The following is a 19,230-nucleotide window of genomic DNA, read 5'->3' as shown; positions in this document are numbered from 1 at the left end:
TCATGGGGGGGGGAAAAAACACCCGAATATCCTTAGCTATTAAAAAAAAGTCAATGCCTTCAAAATAAAGATCCCTGGATCATCTCTAAGAAAAAAAAATAATCAACTTATTCAAGAGACTACTGTCATTTCATATTACAGATGACTGTAATTTCAGTTTATTTATAAATAACTTTAAAATCTTATGAATGAAACACACCAAATTTCACCTGTGTAAAAGCAATTGTGTTTTAATTACAGACTAAAAATTACTAATACAGCGAACTTGCACTTGAATTAGAAAAATTAAGCTTCTAAATATAATTGCTGGAGAATGTCTTTTTTTTTTTAAAGAGAGAGTGAGAGAGGGGGACAGAGAGAGAGAGAATTTTAACATTTATTTATTTTTTCTTAGTTCTTGGCGGACACAACATCTTTGTTGGTATGTGGTGCTGCTGAGGATCGAACCCGGGCCGCACGCATGCCAGGCGAGCGCGCTACCGCTTGAGCCACATCCCAGCCCCTGGAGAATGTCTTAATGGGGGGAGTGTCAATGAAATTTTTTCTCTACATACAACATGATCATTAACAGACTAGTAAATCTTTACTGGAATGATAAGGCAAAAATAGTAAAAGCAGTCTTTTCTATAAAAAGTTACACATTACCTTCTGTAAGGACAGCTATTGGACAAGAAAAAACAAAAGATGTGGCCACTCGACTGCACACCCAGGAACACTGGGGAATCTGCTCTTAGAATGACCTAGTCATCGTCTTCCTCTCCATCATCATCAGCATCTCCTTCCTCTTCTGCCCTCATTGAGACTTACTTCCTCTTCCTCCTCCTCTTCCCCTTCTTCCACATCATCATCATCTTCATCCTGAATTTCTCCTTTCATCAAGTAAGAAAGGCCCACTTCTTCTTCTCCCTCTCCCAATTCTGACTCTGTTTCATCTCCCTCCTCCTCCTCCTCCTCCTCCTCTTCCTCCTTCCTCCTCCTCTTCTCATATCCTTCAGGTGGACCAGCTTCATCTTTCACTTCATCTCCATCATCTTCATTTCCATCCTCCTCTTCTTCCTCTTCAGAGTCAGGTGCTTCATTATCCTCCTGATCAAATCCATCTAAGTATGTGATTTGTTGCAGCAATTCAAAAATAATTTCTCTGTCATCTTCCAGATTTGTGATCTCACAGTTAAACAAGTCAAGACTTTTCAAATTTTTAAAATTTTGCAGTGCTTCTACTGTTCTGAGATCTTTGATTTTGTTTCCAGGCAGATTGAGGTAGATAAGATTTGGATATTTTTCTGCCAGGACGTCCAAGCCACCAGAAATTATATTGTCACTAAGTTCCAACTTTCCAAGTTTGTTTAAGCTGGGAAGTTGGGCCAATGAATTTAATTCCACATTAGCCATACTCAGATACTCTAGTTCTTTAAAAGTGTCATTTAGGCCTTCAGTTTCCCCATTGATACACAAGAACTAACTCTGTCACCTCCTCTGGAGCTCAGTTCCTTAACTCCATGATAATTCTCTTCTTCACCTCCATGTCCTCCTCCTGCTCTTCTGCTCCTACTCTCCTCCTTTCCCCTTTCCTGCTTTTCCCACTACCTCTGAACCCTGAAATTTTAAAAGATTTGGAAATGAATGAAAAGAAATGCAAATTTAAACACCCACTACCACCAGATAGATGTGGGGGAGAAAGAAAAGAATAGCAAATGGAGTCCAAGGAGTTGAGACTCTAACTTGACTGCCCCCACTCCTTGTATACACACACATCAGCAGTTCCTTCCCCTTCATCAGCAGTTCCTTCTCCTTCATCAGCAGTTCCTTCCCCTCAATGGCTGCTCAGAGTATTGTTGTTGTTTTTTTTTTTTTTGTGTGTGTGTGTTTTTTGTTGTTGTTTTTTTACTGTCAAGATTTGAGAGTTCTTTATATATTTTAGATACTACTTCTTTTTTGGATTTTGGGTTTACAACTATTTTTTCCCAATCTTTAGTTTCTCTTTTCATCCCCTTAGCAGTGGTTTTTAAATTTTGATGAAGTCAAATTTATCAGTGTTTTTTTCTGTAGATCACATGTTTATCATCCAGTCTAAGAACTATTTGCCTAGCCCTGTATTCTGAAGATTTTCTCCTACTTTTTCTTAAAAGGTTCATAGTGTCACATTTCATGTGCAAGTCCATGGTATATTACGTGTTAACCTTTGTATAAAGTATGCTGAGGTTTGAATGTGGTTTTTCTGTGCCCCCCCACCCCCAGACATCCAAATGCTGTAAGCTTGGTCTCCAGGGATACAGTGTTTAGGAGGAAACTAGGTGGGGCTAGGGCACAGTAAGTTAATCACAGGGCACTGTCCTCAGGAGGGATTCACACTGGCCTTCTACAGTGTTAGTTCCTGTGAGAAAAGGTTGCTATAAAGTGAGGTCACCCCAAATGCTTGGTCACTTCTGTATGTGGCCATTTTGCTTCTCCACCATGTTGTGACACAGCTAGGCAGCCCTTGCCAGGATGCTAGTGTTATACAACTAAAATTGTAGCCAAATAAGCATCTTTACTTTATAAGTTACACAGCATTAGGTATTTTGTTAGAGCAATACAAAATTAAGATGTGAGACTTTAGTTGAGGTTCATTTTCTTGCCTCTGGATATACTGTTTCTCCACCATTTGTGGAAAAGCTGTGTTTCTTCCATTGACTTGCCTTTGCACTTTGTCAACAATCAGCTGGGCATATTTGAGTAGGTCTGTTTGTGGGTTCTCTATTCTGTTCCATTGATCTATGTGTCTGTACTTTCACTGCTACCACACCATCTTGAATGTAGTAAGTAATAAGTCGCAAAATTGAGTAGGCTGATGCCTACAACTTTATTGTCCTTTTAAAAATTTACCCCTTTCCATGTACAATTTAGAGTTATTTTTGTCTACATCAACAAAATATCTTTCTGGGACAGGGATTGCAGTAAGTCTGTATCTACATCTTTACTCTGTTGAATTCTCTAATCCATGAACATTTTAGCATATAGCCCTGTGCATGTTTTGTTAAGCTATACTGTAAATATTCTTCTTTTTTTGAGCATTTATAACTGCTATTAAAAATGTAATGTTAGTTTCCATGTGTTTGTTGCTATTACATAGAAATAAAATATTTTAAATTGATTTTATATCTTACAAGTTTATTAAACTCATTGGTTCTAGATGTTTTATGGATATCTTGGGATTTTCTACAAAGATACACATGTTATCTTAAACAGATATAGACAGTTTTATTTCTTCTTTCCAGATCTATGACTTCTGTTTCCTTTTCTTGCCTTATTGCACAGGCTTCAGCTCCCAGCACCATGATGAATAAGAACTTTTAGAGCAGATATTCTTGCCTGTACCCAATGTTAGGGGAAAGCATTCAGCCTTTCACCATTAAGTGTGATGTTAGCTATTGGTTTATATATTCCCACCATCTCTTCCATGGCCTCTTCCTCTGAGAGAGGGAAGACACAGAGAGTTGAGAAGGATCATTCCAGGGAAGGTAACCCATGTCTGAGTGAGGCAGAGTGTAGAGGGCCCAGCAGGAAAAGACAGTTCCAGGGCTCAGCTGTCTACAGATCCAAGTTAAATAGCTTCAGTTAACTCACCCAAACTACCAGCTTTTGGTTTCAAAATAGCACATTCTGGCCAAGAATGGTGGTACATGCCTTTGATATCAGCTACATAGGAGGCTAAAACAGAAGGATCATAAGTTCAAGACCAGCCTAAGCAATTTAGGAAGATCCTGTATTAAAAATAAAAATCAAATTTTATATATATATATAAAATTTGATTTTTATTTATATATATATATATTTATTTATTTGTAGATGGACACAATATTTTATGTATTTATTTTTATGTGGTGCTGAGGATCAAACCCAGTGCCTCACACATTGGAGGCAAGCCCTCTACCACTGAACTATGGCCCCAGCCCTCAAAATTGAATTTTAAAAGATCTAGGGCTATAGCTCAATGGTAGAGCTAGCATGTATGAGGTCTGGGTTCAATCCCCAGTACCACCAAAAGAGAAATCAACCAACCAACCAGAAAATAACATATTCTAAAAGCTCAATAAATAACAATGTTTCTATCTTATTATAATTATCACTTTCACTCAAAAAGCCTGAGAGTCTCATTCCCCCAAGAATGAACAAAGAAATGTGGTAGCCACAGGCAAAATCCCACTTGGTGGGAAGTGTGTAAAGGGAATGTGGCCAGGGAGGACTCAGAAAGGGAGGATACCCTGTCTTCCCTCTGAAGTGAGAGAGGTCTGAGAGACACTGCAATTGAACTCAGCCCTGAAAGAGATGTATTATGGGTTGAAATCTATTAGAAGACAGGGAAAAGGCCTACCAGGCAGGGGAGTGGCAGCTTCAAAGGAAGGAAAGAGATACAGGACAAAGTATGCATATCTGTGAGGCTTTCCAGACAGCCAAGACAGGGAGTGTCCAGGTAGCTGGTGAAGGACAACCTAGGAGAGGCATGGAGAAAAGAAGTGAGTGAGTGCCCCAAGGACCTTTATCTTACAGGTCATGGGAAGTCTTTAACACCAAAGACCAACACAAGTGTGTGGAAAACAGCATGCATAGCCAAACTGTTATGAAAATGTGTGTGTGTGGGTGCTCCTATGTGCTCATGTTCATGTGTGCTATGTGTTCATATGTGTGCTCATATGTGGATGTGTGTGCCTCTGCACTCATGTGCATGTGCACAGAATGATGTCAGGAGGGTGTCAGCAGTTCCATTAGGGAGACATGTTTACTGGTTTCTTATTTTTCTTACAATGTCCTAGTTCATTCAGACCGATGGACAACATACCATAGCCCAAGTGGCTTATAAACAACAGACATTTCCCATGGTTCTGTAGGGTAGAATCCAAGTTCAAAGTGTTGGCTGACTTAGTATCTGGTGAGGGCCACTTCCTGTTTCAAAGAAGGACAGAACTCTGTGTCCTCATATGGTGGAAGTGACAAGGGAGCTCTCCTGGGTCTCCTTTATGAGGGCACTGCATCCATTCATGCAGGCTGAACCTTGAGAAGCCAATGCACATGTCACCAGGTGAGGAGGTGCCAGCCATAATGGGCATCACTGAAGGCCCTTCCAGATGGCCTCCATAGCATTTCCCTTTGTTCTGGTCTTGAGAGTATCTAAAAAAGGGAAAGAGAGCCAGTGCGTTGGTGCATACTTATAATCCCAGCAACTCAGGAAACTGAGGCAGGAGGATCATAAGTTCAAGGCCAGCCTTAACAATTTAGCAAGATGTCAAAATAAAAAGGTCTGGGGATATAGCTCAGTGGTAGAGTGTCCCTGGGCTCAATCCCTAGTACCACAGGTAGGGGAGGGGTTGGGGTTGGAGAAGAAGAAAAAAGAAAAGAAGAGAAATAGGAAGAAGAAGGGCAACTATCAAACCCATGTAGCCCCCAACCTGGGCCAAGTTCTCGTTTGCATATGGTTTTATTTTCTGTAATATGTGACTAATAAAAAAATACCTTCCTCACAGGTTTTTTTTCTTTTTTATCTCCCATCTCCACTTTAGCTGGCCACATGATAAATGTTCAATAAAATTTATATTCATAGTAACTCAGGTTAATTGAATAACCACCTCTCCTTCCTCCATGGGTGTTAAAGGCAGGACAGAGTTCCTCAGAGCAGGCAATCTTTAACACAAGTCAGCATTAGCTGTCCTATTGCCCAGGCCAGTGGCCAGGGAGACACAGAAACCAGCTAGAGTGACCCAGGCAGCCAAGAGAAACAGAAAACCTACTGTGAAACCATGGATGATGGGGATGTTGGGCAAATGAGTCTTCTTTTCCCTCTTGTAAGAAGACATGTCCAGTTTTTTTCACTTCCCCTTACAAATTAGATATAAATGCTGAACCCTGCTTCTAGGTTGGTGAGAAAATCCATCTTGCCATTCTGGTGGCTCCCTCAATCCTCCTCGGCTACATTAAGGTCCTGGGAGTGTTTCCAAACCTTGATGATAACAAACATACTGAAAAGGGCACCAAAAAAAAATCATAAATTTTCATGAAGTGGTCACACCCATGTAACCACATCCCAGTTCCAGAAGGAACATCAGGAACATCAACAACTGCCCAGGACCACCCCACAGCCCTCTGTCCACCCCTCCCAGTCCCCACAAATGACCATCTCCTAACCGCCATCTCCCTCCAAAGGCCTGGCTAAGCAGCCTTCCTGCTGTGATTTGGTCAGTGTTCTCACATCCCTCTGACTGGACCACCCATCCTGCCATACCCAGGAACTGAACCCTCTTGAATGGGAGATCAGAATAGTACAACTCAGCCCGGCTCCCAGCCCAGAGGTGAGGCTTGGGCCATACATCTGGGCTTCCTCAGGGTCCCTTGGGTACTCTTCCTGGGGTGCAGGACACTAGGGACAGGAGCCCTGCCACAGGCTTCAGGTGAGCTGCACCACTGTTTCCCAACAAAGCAAATACTGGATTCCCCAGGGAGGGGCCTGTGAGTTCTCACACTTGTACATTCCCCGAGGCCAGGGATGGGATCCTGAACAGTCCTACAATTTCACTCAAGTCCTATAATTTTCATCTATTTTAGTGACCGGTTGCTCAGAATGTAGAAATGCAAACGATGTTTTCCAGAGTTGCCATTTTACTCCTGTGAGTTGTGGGCCATGATTATAGACTCCATGGTCCCTGGGGGTGGTTAAAGGGACTGACGGCACATCTTAGGCTTATTTATATTGATATTTATTTGTTTGCAGTGCTGAATCAAATAGCGGGCCTCTCTCATGCACATGAGAGCTTTACCAATGAGCTAGATTCCCCAGCCCTGAGCTTCTTTTTAAATATTAAGACATTAATAAAAATTCTATGCTTTTCCATTCATTTTAATTTTTTTCTTTCACCAAAAGTAAAAAATATTAATCCAGGCATGGTGGCTCATGCCTAAAATCCCAGTGGCTTAAGAGGCTAAGGCAGAAGGATCATGAGTTCAAAGCCAGCCTTAGCAAATTAGCAAAGCCCTAAGGGACTCAGTGAGCCCTTGTCTCAAAAAATAAAAGCGAGGAGATTTAAGATGGCAGAGCAGAGGGAGGCAGTATTCTGCATTGCTCCCTGACCTAGGATGCAAAGTAGTGAGAATACTGCTTCTCTGTGAGCGATATTCCTGTCCCCAACAGAATAGGAAGCACTGAGTTCCTCCAGGCCTCCAGGCCACAGCATCAGAATAGGTCTCCCAACTACTCACCCACACAGGAATACTGGGTACCCAAGTGAGATCATAGGCAGCTGCAGTAACACCTGCAAAGGATGTTTGGCCACCCACTGAGCAGAAATCATGGATGCTGCTCTTATAGAAGACACCCAGCAGCTTCCCATGAGTAGGAACTCTGGCCACCACCCCCGTGTGGATCCCCACCTACCAACATGGAGCACCCCAGTAGCCGCCATCTTGGGACTCTGCAGCAGTGGACATAGCCCCCTACCTGCCTGCACCTGGAAACTTCACACAGGCTCTGAAGTCAGCCCATACTGCAAGCCATAGAGCTGGTAGCTAAACTCAGCATCCAACACCATCACCAGGATTCCCCCACCAGACTGGACACCCTACCACTGAAAGTAGGAACCTCCATCTTGGGTCACCTTCCTCACCATCTTCCAGGTACCCAGTTTCTAACTCCCCCTTCTCCCCAGCAGCTGCTAACCTGGCACAGTGACACCCTGGTTTCCTTCACCATCCTGAGGGCACAGATACCAGCTAACAACAGATGACCCCACCTATTGGATGAGAAGGGAAGCAGGAAAGATACTGATCTCCAACCAAAACAAGCCCTGTGTCTTCCTTCAAGATTTTTTTTTCTTTTTTTTTCCCTCTCCCTCTCCTCTCTGCTGCCCTCACATCCCCAACATATGGAAAATCAAGTATTTTGCATGAATTGTGATTTTGAGGCCTGAGATGTCTGAATAGTGTATTACAGTTGTATTGTACATTATTTTTCTTCTTTTTTTATGTCTTAATTTTTTTCTTTTATCCCACCAACTTCTACTATTTTAACATTTTTTTAAAAAAATTTTTCTTGATATATATGTGTTTGTTTTTTGTACTCTATTAGTTTTCCCACTTGTCTACCCAAATTTACTTCCTCTCCTTTCTCCTGCTACTAATCTTCCTCTTTAGATTTCTCTTTCACACTTCCTAAGATATAACAACTCTATATCTTCACCTCCTACCTCCTCAGCATATCATCCTACTCCTCACCCCCAGTTCTTTGTCTACTATTAGAAACTGTAAACCCTTTTACAAACCTACTGGGTATATTGTAGATAATAATTGAATTCAGCATTTCTGTACATTGTGATAAAAATGTAAATGTCTTAATAGTAAACATTTGTTTTAGGGTGTATAGTGTTTATATTGGGATCTGATAACATTGACCTTCACCTCAAAGGAGAGGGATTGGATTCCTACAGGGGCACTTTAAGCCTGTAGGGTAAAAATAGTAATGCCTAGGATCCACAGTGCTAGAAGGGAAGACACACAAGCAATATGAAAAGACAAGGGAAGAAAGTGCCCTAAATAAATCAAGATACATTATTAGAATCCATGGCCAGCACAGCAGAAGATCCTTAACAGAAATCCTTAAAATGAAAGAAACAATAAACCAAATTAAAAGTTCTATTGAAAGCACCACCAACAGATTAGACCACTTGAAAGATAGGACCTCAAAAAATGGAGACAAAATATATAACCCTGAAAAGAATGTAGACCACACAGTGAAAATGGTAAGAAAATTCAAGAACTATGGCATAGTATAAAAAGACAAAATGTTTTTATTTCTAAGACATATACTTTGACAAAATCTGCAAGAAAATGCTTTTCAATGTACAACTTCAAAGTATAAATGTGAACATACTCATACAATTAAGCTTCAAGTCAGGATTTTTTATAATGTACTTATAAAAAATTACAGAAATACTCTTATTCTTAAGTTCTAAACAGCTGGTACTGGTTCAAGGACGTGATTTCACTGATCCTTAGGATGCAAGTGTGTCTTGGGGCTGTTGTGGTGGTCGTCACATAAGCCTATATACATGACGAAATCACAGAGAACCACATACACAGGGATGTAAATCTCTAAGTTCTTATGTAATGTGAAAGCAATTGGGATAACTCTTTCATCCTTATAGGAAGATGGCTAAATAAGCCAGAGGACAGATAAATGCTTTAACTTAATTATAATAATAGCTAAAAATGCTTGTTATTTAAATTTTTTTTTCAATTTTATGTTAGTTCAAAAGTAGGACGTGTCCCATAGAATTCAAACTTCAGATTTTGAATTTTCATTTGTTCCGGGCTAGCAATATGCAGCACAACACCCTCTTGATGGGGCAGCATCAGTGAGTGACAGCTCCCCATGAGCCACAGGATCATCAGGGGAAGCAAGCAGCACACTGCAAACCACTGTGCTTCTAGGCACGTGGTGTGGTGCATGCATTTTCAATTTGAGATGTTTTCAATTTATGGTGGGGTTAAGTAGAGGAGCATCAATGATGCCAACCAGGCAGAGCTCGGGAGACAGTTGAACATTTCTCATATGAATTGCTATGGGAACTTTCTTTACAATGTACAGAAGAATGGCAATTTAAATAAGTTAGCTAAGAAGAGAGGAGACACTGAGTGAAGCCATGCCACCTGTTAATTTTTTAGAACAACAAGTTTTAACCATCAACACATAATCAAAACTTCCAGTCTCATAAATACATTAGAAATATACAGTAATCACAGCAAAATTGACAATCAAATTTCGCTCTAATTGAAGCCAGAGCTCTTTACATATTTGAACTCGACTTGTTTTCACATTTTCTTGCTATACAAATGTTTCTTTCTAAGGAATAGCTACATTGACAAAATCTGCAAGAAAAAGCTCTTCAATGTACAACTTCAAAGTATAAATATGAACATCCTCATACAATTCAGTTTCAAGTCAGGATTTTTTTTTTTTATAATGGGCTTATAAAAATTAAAGAAATACTCTTATTCTTAAGTTCTAAACAGCTGGTGCTAGTACAAGGTGGTGATTTCACTGATCCTTAGGATGCAAGTGTGTCTGGTGTCTGTGGTGGTGGTCACATCCACCTATATGCATGATGAAATCACAGAGAACCACATACACAGAGTTTCAGGGGACTGGAGACCTCACAACTTTTGTTGAACTTTTGTTCTCAGCCTTTTGATACAAATTCTTCTAAAGATGATTAATATTTGCTTCAGGTCCATTATCTGCACTATTTAAAGAAGCCACAACTTATATTTTCTTTTCTATTTGTAAATTGCTTGAGGTTTAAAAGATAAACCACATATCCCTATCCTAAATGAGCTTGAAAATCAAATTCCCATTCCTCCATTTTTTTTTCAATACTGTTTTAATTCAGTCCGTTCTTGTAGGAGCTCTTCAAACTGACCTCCAACCTCATGACCAGTGCCAGAGGTTCGTAAAACTTCCAAAAAAGTCTGAGATTTCTGACTTAGTGCATCTATTTCAATGTCTTTTTCTCTAATGATACGAGATAAATTCTCTAGAGTTTCTCTAAACATATCTTGATCACTATTTTCAAATTTGGTGGACAATTTTTTATTTTCTTCTTGAAATTGGATGAGAGCTGCTTCTCTGGCAGCAACTATATCCTTCATTTTCTGATGTTCTGCTTGCAGTTGGGTATTTTCTTTTGTCTTCTCATTCAAAACAGCTAATATTTGTTCTCTTTCCATAGAGAAGGTCTGCAATTGCTGCTGAAGGGAAACGACATCCTAGGTGTAGGAACCTTAATAAATTTTAGCCTGAAGAGCTTGTATCTCCATGTCTTTCTGCTGGATAGCTTGAGTGAGTTTACCAACTTCATCTTTGGACAGCTGATCAATCTATTTGGTTTAAGACATATTCTTTTCATTTAGAAGTTGAATCTCAAGGTCTTGTTCTTGTATTCCTTTCACTAATTTTTCAGTTTCATAGTTATATAGGTCGTGTTTTTCACTTCCATTTTCTATAGGAAGGCTTTTAACTTTTGTTTCTGGAAAAATATCAGAATTGTCTGTTTGAGTGTTGTGTGTTTCTTTCTGAAACTGGGCTTTTATTTGCTCAGTGGTTTTCTGCAAATTTCCTCATCATTGTTCAATTATTTGTCACTTTCTCACACTGAGCTGTTCTTGTTCTCTCTTCAAGGCATCTCTGTCATTTTCGGCAGAAGATAATTCTTTATTTATGTTTTTTATTTGGTCCTCAAGTTCTTCCATCTTTCTTGTAGACTCTACGTTTTCAGTTTTTAGAACCTAAATAGTTTTTTGGTATCTCACCGAGTTTAGAATCATCAGTTACTGTAACTCCTGAGTCACCTTGTTGTAAATGATTTTCAAGTTTTTCAATTTGTTCTGCATAGTCATTTAATTCCTTTCGATACCGGTGACTTATCTCTGCCAGTTTCTGTTGATGTGGATTCTGCAAAATTGACATTTTCATCTTGATGATCAAAAAAGGGTGATTCCTCTCATTCTGTTTTCACTTCAGCTACAAATATACCACTGACTTAAGTGTGTTATTGATGTCATTTGATTGTGTCTCCCCAAAACTCACATGTTGAAAACCTAATCCCCAAATTCACATGTTGATGGCATTTGAGGTGGGGACGCAGGGAGTTAATAAAGGTTAGATTAGGTTATAGGGGTGGAGCCTTCATCATGGCATTAGTGGTTTTACAAAAAGAGGAAAAGAGGACTCTCCCTGGCACACTTACTCTGTCTTACTCTGTGATACCCTCCATCATGTTATGATGCACCAAAGATTCTCACTAGATGTCATGCTCTTGGACACTGCATCAAGATGCCATGGTCTTGGATGTCCCATCACATAGAAACATGAACTAAACACACTGTTCTTTATAATTACCCAATATGTGGTATTTCCTTGAAACAACAGAAAAAAAATAAACCTTTTGGTTTCATTTGTATCATCATGAAAAGATGGAAAATAAACAAGCTCTTTCAAAGTTTTTTAAATATGAGAAATGGCACATGTAAAATATTTAGTCCAAAACATGATACATAGCAGGTATTTACCAATGGAAGAATGACAAATCCTCAGACATAAGAAAAATCACAGCTTCAAATATGGGGGCATTTCAGCTTTATCACCCTCCATATCTTTATTTTCAAGAGTTTCAAACTGGAGGAATGACTCAGAGGCTGGTTTGGTGTCTTGTATGTATCAATGTATTTCCAAATATGCATATCTCTCACTTGTTTACAGGAGGAAGGTTGGCCAGCATAGATGGCTTTATGGCATACCTCACCACCAAAGCCTTTCTTGAAAAAGGGTCCTTCAGTGTCATATGAAGGCAACCTGGGGGGGTCATTTTCAGTAACTTATTTCACTTAATTCTGGGTTTGTTGGATCAATGGCAGGCTTTAGTTAAACCCCAAACCTCTGCCTTCCTCTCATTCAAATTCTTTCATATTGCAAGGGGAATGCCAATTCCTACATTCAACCTTCACTAACCCATCTTCCTGAAGCCCTGAATGTCACCAACAGCAAGAAATCTGGGTCTGGAGGTTCTTGACTCATTCCAACTCAGAATAAGTTGTAAGACATTTGGAAGGCACTGCCACCAATTATGGGGTCACTCAGCTAATGCCTGAAATCCAGCAGTTATGATGGGATATCTTCTTGTTCCGCTAGTTCCCAGGGAACTCCCTGGCCATGTGCAATGGCCAAGATGAGGATTAAGGAAAATGTCACATCTGTATAGCTAGACAGTTGAAAGACTAGCTGCCAACACTGATCCTACTTTTTTTGTGCACATAAGTAAAAAGAAACCACAAACTACATATCAGGGTTTTTTTTGTGTGTGAACAATGACTTTTGTAGAAATAGAATATAGTTTCTCTGGATTAGGAAGCAAATATAAAGCAGAGAAGAATGGTGGAGAGTTAGTTTCATAGTTTATTCCTTAAAGTCTGAATTCACACCTGCTTAGCATAGTGCTCTGCCATGCAGCTGATCATATTTTTAGTGTGTGGAAAGAAAAGTGCTATTTTGATTTTAGAAATGTACAGGTAAGAGATGATTCCAATATATCCAGAAGATGACCAAAGCTTTATACACACTCTGAATGCTATGCCAGGGAGTTTTAGAATTTCTACTTCATGGAATACTCCCTTGTGTCAGAGGAGGGAATCCATATCTTTCTTACTCAAAACCACAATCTCTTTCCCACATAAGTCAGCCAGTGGGATAATGGTTTCTAACTTTAAAGACCAAACTAAAACAACGAGATGATATCAATTAGGATTAAGTTTGGCTTCGTATAAGACAAACAAAACACTTTTGTCCATAAGACAAAATCTAGTCCATAAGTTTTATCAAGCTCATACGTAGGTTCTTTTCTTGGCTTGGGCCATGTTGTTCTGGGATTTCCAATTTTTAAATTTATATTACATTTTAGCAAAAAATATCACAAAGAAATATTAATTTTTGAGCTTCTCATATATCAACCACTGGCTGACTCTGAATAGTGACCTTTTCTTTAGCCTATGCACATTCCTACAGGAACTCTTTGTCTCTCTTCTGTTACTTCAGGACTGAGACTGAAGTTCTGTGGCCATTCACCTCTCAACACACTCTCATCATTTATATTTTTATCATCCAGAATCCTGCTGACCTGTGAGTTTGCATTCTCTGGCTTATACATCAATTTTGGTATTAGTTTCCTAGGGCTGCAGCATCAATGTACCACAAAACTGAGTAATTTGGAACAATAGAAATACATTATCTTACTGTTCTAAAAACTAGAAATATTAAAGCAAGGTGTTGACAGTACTGCCACCTTTGACATCAATAGGAGAAGAGTCTTTCTTTGCCTCTTCCAGCTTCTGGTAGCTTCAGACCTTCCTTGGCTTAAAGGTTGCTATCATTCCACCCATCCCCCACCTGTGTCTTTACATCATCTTCCCTCTGTGAATGCCTCTGTGTCCAAATTTCCCCTTTTGAAATAGGATGCCTGCCATATTGGATCACAGCCCACCTTAATGATCTTATTTTAACTTAATTATCTACAAGATCATATTTCCAAAAGGGGTCATATTTGCAGATACTGAAGATTAAACTTCAACATCTTTTGGGGGAATACAATTCAAACTATAACTTCTTTACCTCCTCTGAGCTTACCTTTTTCTAACCATTTTCCCTATTGTGTATTTTCTTGCTTTTCTCTTAATTTTAATTAATATCTACATTCTATCCCTATTCATTCTCCATTAAAACTTGAAATCCAATGAAAATGTTATCTCTCTCTTCATCTGATAACTCAAAACCAAGTTACCTCTACCTAAGATAGAGCTCATTTAAATTTTTTTCCAACAGAACCATTTGGGTGAGAATAGGATCTTAACATAGGGCAACATATTTGTTTAATATCATGATAGTGCTGCCTGGAACCCCGTGCTGAGAAGGATTTGAGAATCTTATTGTTCTTGGTGATTGGAAGTTCTGAGATTTGTGATGTCTAATTTGGTGGCAGGGGCAGAGAGGATTGTGGTGGCATGCAGGCTGCACAGTGTCCATCCTTGACTTGCTCTAAGTTAAGTAACCACTGGGGGTTAGCAGTGTTAGGGTTAGGGTGATGCCTATCTTTATAAGTGAGGAAGAGAATCTTGTTGACATCTGACCACAATACAGTGTGAATAGTTTTAGGAGCTTCTAAGAAGTAAATTGGTTTTGGGTGACAATGATATGATCATATTTGTAGAAAATCTGAAATAATTGATAAAAAGAAACTCCTAGAATTAATAAACAATTGCAGCAAGGTAACAAGATACAAGGTCAATATATAGAACTTCATCAATTTCCTACATGTAACAATAAACAAGTAGAATTGGAAATTAAAACACAATACCATTTAAAATTCTTAGAGACTAAACAATGCATTTCTAAATACCACAAGTTACAAGAAAGAAGAAGTTCAAAGGTGAAAAGATATTTTGAGCTAAATGAAAATGAAAACTCAACTTATTAAATTTGTGGGATGCTGTAAAGCAGTGTTTAAATAGAAATTTATAACATTGGATGTGTGCATTAGAAAAGAAGAAAGATCTAACCTTCCTTCCTAAAAGACTAGAAAAAGAAGACCAAACTAAACCTCCCCCAAAAAAGAAATAATAAAAACTAGAACAGAAATCAGAGAAATTGAAGACAGAAAATACATTGAAAAAAATCAACAAAACCAAAAACTGGTTCTTTTAAATGATCCACAAAATTGATAAGGTTGTAGTCATGCTAACTAAGAAAAAATAGAGAGGATAGATATTGCCAAAGTCAGAAATAAGGGAGGAGGCATCAATAAGAATATCATGGACAATAAAAAGATAAAAAGAAATACTATGAACAAATCTTTACCCACAAACTTGAAACTTTTTATGAAATGGACCAATTCTTTTAAAGATACAATTTGTGAAAACTCCTACAAAAGGAAATAGTCAATCAAATAGGTTAAAAATATTTAAAACTGAATTACTAACATTCCAAAAGAGAAAGTACCAGCTGAGATGACAACACTAGTGAATACTACCCAAAATTTAAGAAAGAAATTATGCTTAGTACTCTATAATCTCTGTCAGAAGACAGAAGCAAAGGGAAGACACTCCAAGAAACATAGACCAATATCTTTTATGAACATAGATGTAAAATGGCAGAAAAAAATCAGTAGAGAGAAGGAAGCAGTAGGTGAGGCAATGGGAGGTGAAGGGAAGGTATGAGGGAGTGAATTAGAATAACATACATTCCATGCTTTTATAATTATATCAAAATGGATTTTATTTATAAATAAAAAGACCAGTAAAAGTCCTCAACAAAATATGAGTGATTTGAATCCAACAATGTATAAACAGACTCATACACCAAGGCCAAGTGGGATTTATTCCAGGCCTACAAGGCCTGTTTCAACCTTTGAAAATCAACTTGTGTAATCCACCACATCCACAAGGTAAAGACAAACATTAGCACAATCACATCAATAGATGCAGAAAAAGTATTTGCCAAAATTTATTAGTAAACAAGGAACAGAGGTAACTTTCCTAACCTGGAAAACACATCTACAAAAACCCTATATCATTCTTTTTCAAAAATTTATTTATTTTTCTTTATTAAATTATTCTACTTTGTTAGACATGATGGCAGAATGTGTTTCATTTCATAGTACATATATAGAGCATAATTTTTCAAGTCACTGATTGTACACAAATTATTTTCACACCATTTGTGTCTCACACATGTACTTAGGGTAATGATGTCTAACTCATTTCACCATTATTCCTACCCCCTTGCCCCCTCCCTCTCCATCCCTCCCCTTTGCCCTATCTAAAATTCCTCCACTTTCCCATGCTCCCTCTCCATTGTCATTATAAATCATCATCCTCATACCAAAGAAGCCTTTGTTTTTTTGGGATTGGCTTACTTAGCATTATATTCTCCAACTCCATCAACTTACCTGCAAGTGCCATGATTTTATGCTCTTTTATTGCTGAGTAATGTTTCATTGTGTGTGTATATATATATATGAATGAAATGGACCAATTCCTTTAAATACAATATATAAATATTTACATTGATATTATACATTCTCTCTCTCTCTCTCTCTCAAACTCTCAAAGTTTCCCTATCCATTTATCCACTGAAGGGCATCTGGGTTGTTTCCACAATTTAGCTATTGTGAATTGTGCTGGTATAAATATTGATATGGCTGTGTCCCTGTAGTATGCTGTTTTTAAGTTCTTTGGGTATAAGCCAAGGAATGGAATAGATGAGTCAAATGGTGGTTCCATTTCAAGTTTTCCAATGAATCTTTATGCTGCTTTCCAGACTGGCTGCACCAATTTGCAGTCCCAACAGCAGTGTATGAGTGTGCCTTTTCCCCCCATCCTCATCAACACTTATTGTTTGTATTCTGGATAGCTGCCATTCTAACTGCAGTGAGATGAAATTTTAGAGTAGTTTTGATTTGAATTTCTTTAATTGCTAGAGATATTGAACACTTTTTCATATATTTGTTGATTGATTATATATTCTCTTTTGAGAAGTGTCTGTTCAGTTCCTTGGCCCATTGATTGGTCTTTTTTTGTTGTTGTTGTTGTTTGTTTGTTAAACTGTTTGTTTTTTTGGTGTTTTTTTTTGGTTTGTTTTTTTCAGTGCTTTATGTATCCTGTAGATTAGCACTCTATCTGATGTGCTTTTGATAAAAGATTTGGTTCCATTCTGTAGGCTCTCTATTCACCTCACTGATTGTTTTTCTTGCTGAGAAGAATATTTTTAGTTTGAATCCATCCCATTTGTTGATTCTTGGTTTTAATTCTTGCACTATAAGACTCTTATTAAGGAAGTTGGAGCCTAATCCTACATGATGGAAAATTGGGCCTATTTTTTCTTCCATTAGGCACAAGGTCTCTGGTTTAATTCCTAGGTCCTTGATCTACTTTGAGTTGAGTTTTGTCATGGTTAGAGATAGAGGTTTAAATTCATTTTATTACATATGGATTTCTAGTTTTCACAACATCATTTGTTGAAGAGGCTATCTTTTCTCTGATGTACATTTTTGGTGCCTTTGTCTAATATAAGAAAACTGTAATTATGTGGATTAGTCTCGTGTCCTCTATTCTGTACCATTGGTCTACAGTTCTAACTTGGTGCCAATACCATGCTGTTTTTGTTACTATTGCTCTGTAGTATAGTTTAAGGTCTGGAACAGTAATGCCACCAGCTTCACTCTTGTTTGCTTTGGCTATTCTGGGCCTCTTTTCCAAATGAATTTCATGACTGCATTTTCTATTTCTATGAGGAATGTCATTGGGATTTTGATTGAGATTGCATTGAATCTGTATAGTGCTTTTGGTAGTATGGACATTTTGACAATATTAATTCTGCCTATCCAAGAACAAGGTAGATCTTTCCATCTTCTAAGGTCTTCTTTCTTTCTTTAGGCTGCAATTGTTTTAATTGTAGAGGTCTTTCACCTATTTCATTCAGTTGATTCCCAGGTTTTTTTTTTTTTTGAGGCTATTGTAAATGGGGTGGTTTTCTAAATTTCACTTTCTAAGGATTTGTCACTGATATACAAAAATGCCTTTGATTTATGGGTATTGGTTTTATATCCAGCTACTTTTCTGAATTCATTTATTAGTTCTAGAAGATTTCTGGTGGAATGTTTTGTGTCTTCTAGGTATAGAATCCTATCATCTGCAAATAGAAATAATTTGAATTCTTGTTTTCCTATATGCATCCCTTTGATTTCCCTCGTCTGATTGCTCTGGCTAGTTTCAAGAACTATGTTAAATAGAAGTGGTGAAAGAGGGTATCCCTGTCTTGTTCCAGTTATTAGAGGGAATGCTTTGAATTTTTCTTCATTTAGAATGATGTTGGTCTGGTGCTTAGCATAGATAGCCTTTGCAATGTTGAGGTATGTTCCTGATATCCCTAGTTTTTCTAGCATTTTGAACATGAGGGGGCACATTTTGTCAAATGCTTTCTCTGCATTCTATTCAGATGATCATATGATTTTTATCTTTGATTCTGTTGATGTGATTAATTACGTTTATTGATTTCCATATGTTGAACCAAACTTGTATCCCTGGGATCAAGTAGGATGAATCCTACTTGATAATGGTGCAGTGTATTTTTGATATGTTTTTGTATTTGATTTGCCAGAATTTTATTCAGAATTTTTGCATTTATATTCATTAGAGATATTGGTCTGACGTTTTCTTTTTTAGATGTGTCTTTACCTGGTTTTGGAATCAGGGTGGTATTGGCCACATTGAATATGTCAGGAAGTGTTCCCTATTTTCCTATTTCATGAAATAGTTTGAGAAGTATTGGTATTAGTTCTTCTTTAAAGGTCTTGTAGAACTCAGCTGTGTATCCATCTGGTCCTGGACTTTTCTTGGTTAGTAGGCATCTTATGGCATCCTCCATTTCCTTGCTTGAAATTGACCTGTTTAAATTGTGTTTATTATCCTGATTTAGATTGGTCATGTCATATGCCTCTAGAAATCTGTGAAGGCCTTAAATATTTTCTATTTTATTGGAATACAAATTTTCAAAATAATTTCTAATTATCTTCTGTATTTATATTGTTATATTTCCTTTTTCATCATGGATGTTAGTAATTTGAGTTTTCTCCCTCCTTCTCTTGATTAGCATGGCTAATGGTC

The 19,230-nt window shown here is 38.0% G+C and overlaps 1 protein-coding gene and 1 pseudogene across 4 annotated transcripts in view; both read right to left on the bottom strand.

Moving 5' to 3' along the window:
• Window positions 1-295: 295 nt before the first annotated feature.
• LOC144375339 (acidic leucine-rich nuclear phosphoprotein 32 family member E pseudogene) lies at window positions 296-3,732 on the bottom strand (annotated as a pseudogene).
• A 5,055-nt stretch (window positions 3,733-8,787) lies between these two features.
• Window positions 8,788-19,230, bottom strand: part of LOC101961207 (polycystin-1-like protein 1) — a 109,785-nt gene continuing 99,342 nt past the window's right edge. For all 4 annotated transcript variants that reach the window (XM_078039763.1, XM_078039767.1, XM_078039764.1 and 1 more), the window contains one exon: window positions 8,788-11,473. In XM_078039763.1, the coding sequence (XP_077895889.1) occupies window positions 11,294-11,473 (180 nt within the window). In that variant the 3' untranslated portion in view covers window positions 8,788-11,293. The remainder of the gene's footprint in view (window positions 11,474-19,230) is intronic.

Source organism: Ictidomys tridecemlineatus, chromosome 2 (assembly GCF_052094955.1).
Source record: "Ictidomys tridecemlineatus isolate mIctTri1 chromosome 2, mIctTri1.hap1, whole genome shotgun sequence".
In the NCBI taxonomy this organism is placed as follows: Eukaryota; Metazoa; Chordata; class Mammalia; order Rodentia; family Sciuridae; genus Ictidomys; species Ictidomys tridecemlineatus.
This window is presented reverse-complemented; position numbering and strand designations above follow the sequence as displayed.